The following is a 13,441-nucleotide window of genomic DNA, read 5'->3' on the forward strand; positions in this document are numbered from 1 at the left end:
TTCTTTACTACTTTGACCCATGTTAACCTCCAGCTGCCTTTGTCTCACCGGACACCTCCGATTCCATCCCCATGTGCACCTCCACAGCTCATACACAGCTTTCTCCACCGATACTACACATTCCTTTGTCTCATGCCATCCTGCACACCTTTGACATCTAGGAATATCCCTCCTACACACTGCTGCCACATGACCATAAGCTTGGCACATAAAACACTAGTATTTTCAGAACAAAAACTCTCACGGGATAACTGACACATCCTATCTTGACCTAGTCGGGCAAAAACTCTGCATCAAAACTCAGGAGGACGGACAAAGTCTTCTCCGTTTCACCAAGTTTTCCACCGGGTCTACGTCACACCAAACGACTGGATTCACAGACACCAGGAATCCTCAATTTCAGCAGATCCTCCTCAACACTTAAAGCCACCCCTGTTATCACTCCTTTCAATGGCGCCCTACTTCCGGACAGAAAAGCCAGTCATAGTTCTTGTCCCTAGTCGCGTGGTCCGGAGTGCCAGCTCCCTCTGGACTGAAGAAACACAATAAATCTGTCTGACTATATATGTTTCTCAGTTCACGAGTCCACTTCGAGTTACTTTCACCAATTCAACAGTCCCCAATCTCTTCTCCACCGAACCTGACACCACATATTTATCAGCCAGAAAACAAGGATCCATTCTCTCCACAAATCTCACTCCCACTGGGCCAGAATCATCCTTATCATCATAAGGACGAGACACAAACTCAGCAGTCCTCACTGTAGGTACTTCATCCACAAGTCAGGTTCCATCTCTGAACCACTGGAGGACATATCCCTCTTTTTGCTCCTGATGCCAACCTTCCTCACAGCACAGCTTCCCTCTACACTCAGCTCCTTCCTCACAGCGCAGCTTCCCTCTACACTCAGCTCCTTCCTCACAGCACAGCTTCCCTCTACACTCAGCTCCTTCCTCACAGCCCAGCTTCCCTCTACACTCAGCTCCTTCTTCACAGCACAGCTTCCCTCTACACTCAGCTCCTTCTTCACAGCACAGCTTCCCTCTACACTCAGCTCCTTCCTCACAGCCCAGCTTCCCTCTACACTCAGCTCCTTCTTCACAGCACAGCTTCCCTCTACACTCAGCTCCTTCTTCACAGCACAACATCCCTCTACACTCAGCTCCTTCTTCACAGCACAACTTCCCTCTACACTCAGCTCCTTCCTCACAGCACAGCTTCCCTCTACACTCAGCTCCTTCCTCACAGCACAGCTTCCCTCTACACTCAGCTCCTTCTTCACAGCCCAGCTTCCCTCTACACTCAGCTCCTTCTTCACAGCACAACATCCCTCTACACTCAGCTCCTTCTTCACAGCCCAGCTTCCCTCTACACTCAGCTCCTTCTTCACAGCCCAGCTTCCCTCTACACTCAGCTCCTTCCTCACAGCACAGCTTCCCTCTACACTCAGCTCCTTCCTCACAGCACAGCTTCCCTCTACACTCAGCTCATTCTTCACAGCACAGCTTCCCTCTACACTCAGCTCCTTCTTCACAGCACAGCTTCCCTCTACACTCAGCTCCTTCTTCACAGCCCAGCTTCCCTCTACACTCAGCTCCTTCTTCACAGCACAGCTTCCCTCTACACTCAGCTCCTTCCTCACAGCACAGCTTCCCTCTACACTCAGCTCATTCTTCACAGCACAGCTTCCCTCTACACTCAGCTCCTTCTTCACAGCACAGCTTCCCTCTACACTCAGCTCATTCTTCACAGCACAGCTTCCCTCTACACTCAGCTCATTCTTCACAGCACAGCTTCCCTCTACACTCAGCTCCTTCTTCACAGCACAGCTTCCCTCTACACTCAGCTCATTCTCGGCGGACATCACTGCACCTGTCACTCTCGTCACATTAAATTTCCTTCTGTACCTCTTTCAAAGGTTCTGTGAATTCCTCCATTCCAAATTCCCCCATAACATGTTCTCCTTTTCTCATGTTTTTCTTTTCCATCATCTTGTCCTTCATCAGATCTTCCAGAAGGCTTGTACAATCCCCCACTCCATGTTCACTCATACTATGTTCCACTTTCCTCCTTTTCCCTATCCGCCATCTTGGCAGCCATCTTCCTTTAATCCCCTCCTCCCAAAAGTCTTCCTGGACAGCTGTTACAAATGCAACAAGCATGTCTCTGTCACCAACAAATACAGTCATGGGTGCTATCTCTACAATTCACTTGAAAGGCAAAGCACTCTGGGAAATAAGGCTTTACACACCAGGCAGTGTGCCAATTGAACACTGTTCCAATGTCTATACAGGTCCACACTTTCAGATTTAATTTAACACTCTCAGTGTTCAGTGTAACACTGAAGAATTTGCTGTGTAAGTAACCTCAATGACCAAACTGTATGGCTCTGTGAAACTGGTGTAAAAAGTGTCCACTCACTCCCATATCAACAACTGCATATCTCATTATCATGGTCCTGTAGCTGCCCTGTTTCCCCCAACTCTATCTCCTTCTCAAATCCTTTCAAAATAAGCAAGGTTCATAATGAATTAAAATAGCCCTACTGAGTCCTAAAATATAGGCAACAAACATGAGGTGGTATATTTGTCAGCAAAACATTAAAGTTCCCAGAGAAACCAACTGCTATGATCCCGTGGAAAATCTGCCAGCCCCCCTGTGGCTCAGTTGGTAAAGCATGGTGTTTGCAACGGCAGCATGGTGTGTGCAACGGCAGGGTTGTGGGTTCGATTCCCACGGGGGGCCAGGACAAAAAAAATGTATGAAAGGTATGTATTCACTACTGTAAGTCGCTCTGGATAAGAGCATCTGCTAAATGACTAAAATATAAATGTAAAATGTTATACACAGTTGAAGTTTACATACACTTAGGTTGGAGTCATTAAAACTCATTTTTCAACCACTCCACAAATTTCTTGTTAACAAACTATAGTTTTGGCAAGTCGGTTAAGAAATCTACTTTGTGCATGACACAAGTCATTTTTCCAACAATTGTTTACAGACAGATTATTTCACTTATAATTCACTTTCACAATTCCAGTGGGTCAGAAGTTTACATACACTAAGTTGACTGTGTCTTTAAACAGCTTGGACAATTCCAGAAAATTATGTCATGGCTTTAGAAGCTTCTGATAGGCCAATTGACATCATTTGAGTCAACTGTAAGTGTACCTAGGCCTTGAAATACATCCATATCTTCAAACTCAGTGCCTCTTTGCTTAACATCATGGGAAAATCAAAAGAAATCAGCCAAGACCTTAGAAAAATAATTGTAGACCTCCACAAGTCTGTTTCATCCTTGGGATCAATTTCCAAATGCCTGAAGGTACAGACAATAGTCTGTACATCTGTACAGACAATAGTACGCAAGTATAAACACCATGGGACCACGCAGCCGTCATACCGCTCAGGAACGAGACGTGTTCTGTCTCCTAGAGATGAACGTACTTTGGTGCAAAAAGTGCAAATCAATCCCAGAACAGCAGCAAAGGACCTTGTGAAGATGCTGGAGGAAACAGGTACAAAAGTATATATAGCAACAGTAAAACGAGTCCTATATCGACATAACCTGAAAGGCCGCTCAGCAAGGAAGAAGCCACTGCTCCAAAACCAACATAAAAAAGCCAGACTACCGTTTGCAACTGCACATGGGGACAAAGATCATACTTTTTGGAGAAATGTCCTCTGGTCTGATGAAACAAAAACAGAACTGTTTGGTCATAATGACAATCATTATGTTTGGAGGAAAAAGGGGGAGGCTTGCAGGCCGAAGAACAACATCCCAACTGTGAAGCACAGGGGTGCCAGCATCATGTTGTGGGGGTGCTTTTCTGCAGGAGGGACTGGTGCACTTCACAAAATAGATGGCATCATGAGGCAGGAAAATTATGTGGATGTATTGAAGCAACATCTCAAGACATCAGTCAGGAAGTTAAAGCTTGGTCACAAATGGGTCTTCCAAATGGATAATGACCCCAAGCATACTTCCAAAGTTGTGGCAAAATGGCTTAAGGACAACAGAGTCAAGGTATTGTAGTGGCCATCACAAAGCCCTGACCTCAATCCTATAGAAAATTAGTGGGCAGAACAGAAAAAGTGTGTGCGAGCAAGGAGGCCAACAAACCTGACTCAGTTACACCAGCTCTGTCAGGAGGAATGGGCCAAAATTCACCCAACTTATTGTGGGAAGCTTGTGAAGGCTACCCAAAACGTTTGACCCAAGTTAAACAATTTAAAGGGCAATGCTACCAAATACTAATTGTGTGTATGTAAACTTCTGACCCACTGGGAATGTGATGAAAGAAATAAAAGCTGAAATAAATCATTCTCTCTACTATTATTCTGAAATTCCACATTATTAAAATAAAGTGGTGATCCTAACTGACCTAAGACAGGGAATTTTTACTAGGATCAAATGTCAGGAATTGTTAAAAACTGAGTTTAAATGTATTTGGCTAAGGTGTATGTAAACTTCCGACTTCAACTGTATATATATATATTTTTATTTCTTTGACAAAATAACAATATTCTCTGGATAATATTGATTTACTCCCTAATAATAATACAGCTAATTAGAATTATGTTATTGAGGACTGGCCAGTAACACATTAGTTATTAATAATACAACCCTTAATTAAGGTCTAATATATTGATTTACGGCATAATAAATTCCTTATTTACTACTTATATATATATATATATATATATATATATATATATATATATATATATATATATATATATATATATTACACACACACTTATATATACACACACTAATAAACTACTTAATAGTGGCTAATATGTGAACATTGTATAAAAAATAAATAAAGTCGCACACTCTATGTGTGTTCATAACATTTTAATGAGTAAACCTCAACCAAAGTTTCACAATGCAGTGCCTTCTTTAGGAATGGTTAATATGTGTATTTAATGCATAGTGTTACACATGCTTTTAATTGATAGGAAAGGTAGAAGAAGAGACAAGAAAGACAGGAGGCGTTTTACATGTTAGTCATTTAGCAGACGCTCTTATCCAGTCGGCTGTGGCACTAACCACTAGACCACTGCAGGCCGCTCCATAAAGACATTTTTCCATAAAGACATTCTTATATACGTCTTTCATAGCAAAAGGATTTGTCATTTCTCAAATATTAAAAGGGTAATCTAGGAATGGTACACCCATTTTTTTAAACTTTTAAATTAGACACTCCAGCTTACTGTTGAAACAATATCTATCCCAATTACTGTACACCCACTTAAGGGTATAACAAATACGTTTTGTGCAAATTAGTGGTTAGAGGACCAATTAGAAAACAGAAGAGGAAAGGCCCCTCCCACTTGTGACATGTCATGACTTACTTGAACCACCTATTGAGATGTGCCTTTTTGTTGAGTAGATCATGTGATAAATGAGATGAAAATGAGACTAAAGTGCATCTTTAATGATATATAGCCATTAATTCTTGAAGAATGTAACTTAAAATGTCTCATGAGCTTAGTGCTGTCCTACTTCACCACAAGCCAAAATATTAGCTTGTTTTACTATATTTTTTGTAAACAATGTAATTGTAAAAAAAAAAAAACATTGTAAAGCTTACAAAACATGGTTAAAGCTATCAGACAGTCACCCAAACTTCTGTCTATGAATTTAAGAGATACATTTCTTCAGCTCTCTCCCTAAGCTTTTTACAAAAAAAATTGTCAGGGTTACTGTTTGTTTGAATCCCATATTGCCCCTTTAATAAATAAGTAAATATATTTCAGGTTATTCATCTTCACAAATAAATCAATACAACAGTAAGGCCCATTGAAAACAACACTCACTCAGCAGGATGTGTCCAGGGAAATGTGAACACACAATATACTAGATAGGATATGCAGCAATAGGCTACCTCTCGTTCTTCCAGAGCATGCCAGCCATTACTTTAAAAGATAAATCTCCCAAACGAATAGCACTTGCACTCAGACTGCCAATAAAACCTTGCCCTTGACTGCATCACGGTAAGAATTTAAATGGTAAGAAACATCAGAATGAACAAGGTGCTCAGCAAATAAAGGGAGCTGAACAAACTGTGCCCATGATCAAAAATGGATTCGTAAGGGTAAAGGCAGGGGTAAGGGTAGAGATAAGGGTAGGTGTAAGGGTAGGGGTTGGGGTCGACAGTAGTTGTTGGGCGATCTGAACAGATGTAATCGCTGTCAGCATCGACCCCACTGGAGTAAAATTGGACAAAGCCTGGCTTGTCGGTCTTGATATGGGAGTTGATCCAGGACTGGTAACTGGACACTCTGGTGTAGACCCCAGGGAGATTGGGCCGAGCGCAGCCTTGACCCCAACTAACAACCCCAGACTGGACCCAGACAGAGTTCTGTTGAATCACCATTGGACCTCCTGAGTCACCCTGAGAAGATGGAGCAAAGTCATTAAAAGAAGGCACGCTCTAGGAAATGAATTGGAACAGGGCCCAGTTTATCAAAAGTTATCTGATCAGATTTCGGCAATCTGATTGGATTAAAAGCATATAAATATGATGAATAGAACAGGCGTATCATTGACCTGAATGGGGACGCCCGTTCTATTCATTCTATTTCTATGCATTTAAAACTATCCGCTTGCAGAAATCCGAATAGATAACTTTTGAAAAACTGGGCCCTGTAGTAGAATAAGATGGTTTAGCGTGAAATTTACCTGACACGAGTCCTTGCCCCCTGCAAGATCACCAGCACAGAGCATGTTGTCTGTGATTGATCCGGCCCCATTGAGGCAGTCACACTGTTTGTTCCCCACAACTGAAACCTCCACTTCTTGCAGATCCTGGGGGGATGGGATGGGAACTGAAGGAAATAAAGGAAGACAAGTGATGGGAGATTAAAAATGGGAGGTAACAACTTTATGACAGTTTTCATCAGGTTGTCAATTTCCATCGCAATAAGATTTTTTTTTTCTTTTTCGTATGCACCTGCATTGTGACGACTGGGGATACTGTTTCACATCTCATCAACATCTCCTACAATGGATCATGAATGTGTCCTCACCTCCTTCATTGATGTTACCCCAGCCGGTCACCCAGCTATCAGTACCATTGTTGAAAACACTATCACTTGCTGCCAGACAGACGGGTAGAATGTAGTTTGTGAAGTTGACTGGTGAGGAGAGTTTTAGCAGAGCGATGTCATTGTCCTTTGTGAAACCGTTGTAATCTGGATGTATAATGATCTCAGCCACAGTTCTGGACACTTCGTTGGAGTTAATTCCCTCCAGGGTCTGTCGACCAAGGCTAATGTTCCAACCATTTGGGTCTGAGCTTTGTTGGAACGAAAAAATGTAAATAAATTAAGATGGATCAAAGTGATGAAATATAAGATGAACATGGAATTAATGGACAGTTACATTTTGGAAAACTTATTTCAAGAGTTGCGCTCAGCTGCATCACAAATAATAGACATAATAATTTATTTGTATTACAACTTTTATGTCCAACTTTTATGTCACGCTAACTCACCTGGGGAAGCAGTGGGCTGCAGACATCACCCACACCTTGTTAATGAGGGACCCACCGCAAACATGTCCGTCAGACATTTGGAGACTTGCCTGCCAGGGCCAACTTCCTGCAGGGGCATTTTCACCTCCCACTATTTTGTTGTTGAGTGGAGGGGTGCCACACACTAACATAAAAATAGAGATTATTCAAATTAAATACTCCACATTTGCCATTGGTATTAGATCAACAATTTATATAGGAAACCTATAGTGTGATATCTGCACCGGGATTTCAGCCAAACTGATTTTAGATGAAAATACAATGTCAGAAACTCATGTTTAGCACTTGGAGGGTTCCTCAAGGGTTCTGTCGGAAGGGTGATGGTTCTATGTGGAACCATACTGATCCAAAGAATCCTTCGAGCCCTTCAATGGTTCTTTGCACTTTGCAGAAAATTATTATTTCCTCATTTGAAGGGGTGGTGGCTCAATAGAATATTTTGGGGAGTGGTTTGCTCACAGCTGTTTTTGTGAATGTGTGAGTGAGTGTGTCATGCCAGTTTATCTAATCTGTTGTGTTATGCAATTACATGTTATAGATGTGACCTAAGGCCGGGAAACCACAGGAAGAGGCGACCTGGCACGCAGGCCGGGCTTGTCATTTTGGAAGTATGTCAACAATGGGCGGCTAGGTACTGAGTTTCCCAAATTCCCACACACAGATGGAATTCTTGTCTGGGGCTCAGGTGAGTCAGAAAGTAGGGCGCAATATGTAAACCGACTGTGAAATATATACTTTCTCCTTTGAGTCAAGTAAAGAGGAGAAAAATGCATGTTACGCGCCTGAAAACCCAGAGCAGATGACGGATAGCGAACTTGAAATTGATCCTGACGAAAGTGAGTATGATTCGTAGAGAAAGTGGATCCATGCCTTTTGGCCGATCCATTTGTGGTGAAGAAGTAGTTGTGTTCTGTCAATTCGATCAGAGTATCCAGCGGTGAACTTTTTGTGCTGCTCATATGTCGTTTCAAGACTCGGGGACCAAAGCGGTGTCCTGCCTTTGTTCCGAACCCACTATGGTGTTTGGGGATAGTGATATATAGAGTATGTAGGGTTAGAGGGTGGTGCCATTTCCCCTTTTCCCTTTTTTGGGTGAATAAATGTGCAATGCACTTTTCAAACTTTGAAAGGATACAATAAGCAACAAAGTGTCTAATCTGCCGGAAAGCCAGAGGGAGATTACATGTTATATACAGTGAGTGTACAAAACATTAGGAACACCTGCTTTTTCCATGATATAAACTGACCAGGTGAATCCATGTGAAAGCTATCATTCCTTATTGATGTCACTTGTTAAATCCACTTCAATCAGCGTAGATGAAGGGGAGGAGAGCAATTAAAGAAGGATTTTTAAGCCTTGAGGCAATTCAAATCTAATCTAATTTTATTGTCATATCAACCGAATACAACGGTTCACCTTACCGTGAATTTTCTTTTACATTTTTTATTTATTTAACCAGGCAAGTCAGTTAAGAACAAATTCTTATTTACAATGATGGCCTACAAGAGAACAGTGGGTTAACTGCTTTGTTCAGGGGCAGAACGACAGATTTTTACCTTGTCAGCTCAGGGATTCAATCCAGCAACCTTTCGGTTTCTGACCCAACGCTCTAACCACTAGGCTACCTGCTGGTTTCTGGCCCAACGCTCTAACCACTAGGCTACCACTAGGCTACCTGCTTACTTACAAGGCCTTAACCAACAATCCCGTTCAATAAATAGAGTTAAGAAAATATTTCTAAATAAACTAATGTAAAAAAAATAACACAATAAATGAACAATAACGAGACTATATACAGGGGCTACCGGTATCGAGTCAATGTGCTGGGTACAGGTTAGCTGAGGTAATTTGTACATGTAGGTAGGGATAAAGTGACTATGCATAGATAATAAACAGCGAGTAGCAGCAGTGTAAAATGTAAATAATCCGGGTGGCCATTTCATTAATTGTTCAGGAGTCTTATGGATTGGGGGTAGAAGCTGTTAAGGAGCCTTTTGGACCTAGACTTGCGCTCCTGTACCACTTCCCATGCGGTAGCAGAGAGAACAGTCTATGACTTGGGTGGCTGGAGTCTTTGCCAATGTTTTAGGGCCTTCGTCGGACACGCCTAGTATTTAGGTCCTGGATGGCAGGAAGCTTGGCCCCAGTGATGTGCTGGGCCGTATGCACTACCCTCTGTAGGGCCTTACGGTCAGATGCCGAGCATTAGCCATACCAGGCGGTGATGCAACCGGTCAAGATGCTCTCAATGGTGCAGCTGTAGAACCTTTTGAGGATCTGGGGGGACCCATGCCAAATCTTTTCAGTCTCCTGGGGGGGAAAAGTTGTTGTCATGCCCTCTTCATGACTGTCTTGGTGTGTCTGGACCAAGTTAAATCCTTAGTGACGGAGACCGAGGAACTTGAAGCTCTCGACCCGCTCCAATAAAGCCCAGGGGGCATGCTCGGCCCTTTTTTTCCCCTGTAGACCACGATCAGCTCCTTTGTCTGGCTGACGTTGAGGGAGAGGATGTTGTCATGGCACCACAGTGCCCGGTCACTGATCTCCTCCCTATAGGCTGTCTCATCGTTGTCAGTGATCAGGCCTAGCACCGTCGTGTCGTCAGCAAACTTAATGATGGTGTTGGAGTCGGGCACAGCCATGCAGTGAACTGGGAGTACATGAGGGGACTAAGTATACACCTCTGAGGGGCCCTCTTGTTGACGGTCAGCGTGGCAGATGTGTTGTTACCTACCCTTACCACCTAGGGGTGGCCCGTCAGGATGTCGAAGATCCAGTTGCAGAGGGACGAAAATTCTCACATGGAATAGCCTTCATTTCTCAGAACAAAAATAGACTGATGAGTTTCAGAGGAAAGTTCTTTGTTTCTGGCCATTTTGAGCCTGTAATCGAACCCACAAATGCTGATGCTCCAGATACTCAAATAGTCTAAAGAAGGCCAGTTTTATTGCTTCTTTAACTCAGGACAACAGTTTTCAGCTGTGCTAATATAATTGCAAAAGGGTTTTATAATGATCAGTTAGCCTTTTAAAATGATAAACTTGGATTAGCTAACACAACGTGCCATTGGAACACAGGAGTGATGGTTGCTGATAATGGGCCTCTGTACACCTATGTAGATATTCCATAAAAAAATCTGCCGTTTCCATCTAGAATAGTAATTTACAACATTAACAATGTCTAAACCGTATCTCTGATCAATTTGATGCTGTTTTAATGGACAAGAAATGCGCTTTTCTTTTAAAAACAAGGACATTTCTAATTGACCCCAAACTTTTGAACGGTAGTGTATATAACATACTATATGATTAAGATGAGAGATGATTACAATTCAGTCAGTCAGAGAGGATTGAGAAGTGGATTGAAAATCACTTATTGGACTAAAGGTAAACTCACCAGTGGCTGATGAAGGGCCAACCGTTGAAGTGGTGTCTACAATAGCAGTGATGTTTCCAGTAGTTGCTGGAGGGAATAGACAGAGAGGTTGAAAACCAAGCACGAGCACTTCCTGTAAAGCCCTGTAGCCCCAAAATATGAGATTTACTTTTTTGTTTAAACGCTTGTTTGTTATGTTGTATCATGCGGCAACCACCAGTTGATTTCTAAAGTTATTTTGTGACATTTTAAGAGTAATGTGCTGCAACCACTGGTTGATGTATATTATTTTGGGACATTTTGATAGTAATTATAAACCAGACAGAAACAATGACTGCTACATAATAACAAAACAGGGTTTTAGCATTTAGACTTTTGCTCGTTGTTTGAATGAGGAAGTGCTAAGCACCCCCAAAACCATTCTGCTCATGATCCACTAGAAATTCATCATCTAGCCAGGAGGTTAAAAAACTAATTAGTCACATTTGGGCAGTCTTGATACAACATTTTTTTTACATAAATGCAATGGCTAATTGGATCAGTCTAGTGGCCAAAATCTAAATTGCACCTGGGCTGGAATAATACATTATGGCCTTTCTCTTGCATTTCAAAGATGATGGTATAAAAAAATACAAAAGAACGGTTGGCTTTTTCTTTGTATTATCTTTTACCAGATCTAATGTGTTATATTCTCCTACATTCCTTTCACATTTCCGCAAACTTCAAAGTGTTTCCTTTCAAATGGTACCAAGAAAATGCATATCGTTGCTTCAGGGCCTGAGCTACAGGCAGTTAGATTTGGGTATGTCATTTTAGGCGAAAATTGATAAAAAGGCGCAGATCCTTAAGAGGTTTTAATATAATATCACAAAATTATTCATGATACTTTTGATACTTAAGTATATTTTATCAATTACATTTACTTTTGATACTTAAGTATATTTAAAACCAAATACTGTTAGACTTTTACTCAAGTAGTATTGTACTGGGTGACTTTCACTTTTACTTTAGTCATTTTCTATTAAGGTATCTTTACTTTTACTCAAGTATGATGATTTGGGTACTTTTTCCACCACTGTTTATAAGTCATCTGACTAGGGATAGCTAATGTTAGCAATCATGGCTACTTAGGCCATACACATTGTATTTACTGAAGACAATACTTCTAAAGCGATTCAAACACTTTTGACATCATCTAAGGTGCATCATGTGGTTTTAACCAACAACAAAGTAGGCAAAGATTAGCTAATTTACTAAATTAAACAATGCATGGAATGTGTGTATAGAAACTACACTAAAACACTATGAAAACAGTTGTGTTCCAAAATCTTTCATTCTAAATCACAGATTATCTCGAGTGATATTGTAGCAATATTAATTTCATTTAAGTGTGCAAGTTAACTTGCATTCCCATGCATTCTTTCTGTAGAATAAGGAAGTAAATTGATTTATCTGTGCTAGTTCATTCACTATGAAGTGATGTGATCTCTGCTTGTTTCCTGTTATCTATAAGTATCACATGCTGGTTTCAGTCTTCTATAATTCAGTCAGAGTTGAAAATGTGGAATTGGACACAATGTAAACTCACCAGGAAGAGCAGTGGTCACCACACCTTGTGAAACAAAAGGGTGGAATCAAGGTCAGCCAAATGAAATTCACATGTAAAATAGTAGCACAAACATCATCAAACAAAGTGGATAAAGTACTTACCCATCATCAACAGAAGCAACACGGAAAGCGTCCTTTGACCCCCCATTGTCAGAAGCTCTTTTTCCGCTCAAATCTAGGAGCAAACATGATTATCATTATCGTCATATCCCCGAATATCATTATCCCCTTCTTCAAAACTGACTTCATTCACAAATATGTTAGACAAGCTCACCTGTTTCTGTGTAGTTCTGTTGTGTTGGCACTATACATGTACGACTCTATATACTGTAGACAATGGGGGCTGGTCAATGAGATCAATGAATGATCTCTATGACATGTACTGCCGTTGTGACAAGTGCACTCACAATTTAATGCTGTATCTAAGAATAGCTAACCTGTTTCTCTGCGTTCTTTCTTTTATCCAGATAGCTGGCACTAGGCATATAGTATGTCTCTGAATGTTCTGGTAGCAAATACCTACCTAACCGGTTTGAATACATCTTCCACCGTTGATGGGCCATCACCAGGGCAATTAGGTACACTCTCAGAAAAAAGGGTTCCAAAATGGTTCTTCGGCTGTCCCCATAGGAGAACACTTTTTGGGGTCTAGGTACAAAACTTTTTTGTTCCAGGTAGAACCATTTTTGGGTTACATGTAGAGTTCTCTGCGGAAAGGGTTCTACATGGAACCCAAAAGTGTTCTACCTGGAACGAAAAATGGTTCTTCAAAGGGTTCTTCTACGGGGACAGCCGAAGAACACGTTTAGATTCTAGATAGCATACACTCTTCAGGAAACAAAGGTACTAGGTTAAGGGTCTGTGAGAGGGTTTTGTACATGCAGTAATGTATGCATTTTTTTATGCAGAATAG

The 13,441-nt window shown here is 41.4% G+C and overlaps 1 protein-coding gene across 2 annotated transcripts; it reads right to left on the reverse strand.

Annotated features, from left to right (window-relative positions):
• Positions 1-4,846: 4,846 nt before the first annotated feature.
• LOC106589897 (tryptase) lies at positions 4,847-12,996 on the reverse strand. 2 transcript variants are annotated; one of them, XM_014180314.2, is made up of 8 exons: positions 12,803-12,996; positions 12,631-12,703; positions 12,509-12,532; positions 10,942-11,007; positions 7,506-7,668; positions 7,039-7,307; positions 6,692-6,837; positions 4,847-6,404 (listed from the first exon to the last, which is right to left on the reverse strand). In XM_014180314.2, exons 2-8 carry the CDS (start codon positions 12,674-12,676, stop codon positions 6,012-6,014), a joined length of 1,107 nt encoding a protein of 368 aa, XP_014035789.1. In that variant the 5' UTR covers positions 12,677-12,703; positions 12,803-12,996; the 3' UTR covers positions 4,847-6,011. The 2 variants fall into 2 exon arrangements, with proteins under 2 accessions (XP_014035789.1, XP_045566177.1); XM_045710221.1 differs by having other exon boundaries at positions 12,966-12,976.
• Positions 12,997-13,441: the final 445 nt, after the last annotated feature.

Source organism: Salmo salar, chromosome ssa28 (assembly GCF_905237065.1).
Source record: "Salmo salar chromosome ssa28, Ssal_v3.1, whole genome shotgun sequence".
NCBI lineage: Eukaryota > Metazoa > Chordata > Actinopteri > Salmoniformes > Salmonidae > Salmo > Salmo salar.

What these genes read in the sequence shown, in the direction of transcription:
- LOC106589897 (XM_014180314.2), bottom strand. Translation starts at nt 12,676, where the DNA reads ATGGGGGGTCAAAGGACGCTTTCCGTGTTGCTTCTGTTGATGATGG. An exon ending in GTTGCTTCTGTTGATGATGG is followed by an intron (nt 12,533 to 12,630) that starts GTAAGTACTTTA and finishes TTGTTTCACAAG; the next exon opens with GTGTGGTGACCACTGCTCTT. An exon ending in GCAGCCCACTGCTTCCCCAG is followed by an intron (nt 7,308 to 7,505) that starts GTGAGTTAGCGT and finishes GTTCCAACAAAG; the next exon opens with CTCAGACCCAAATGGTTGGA.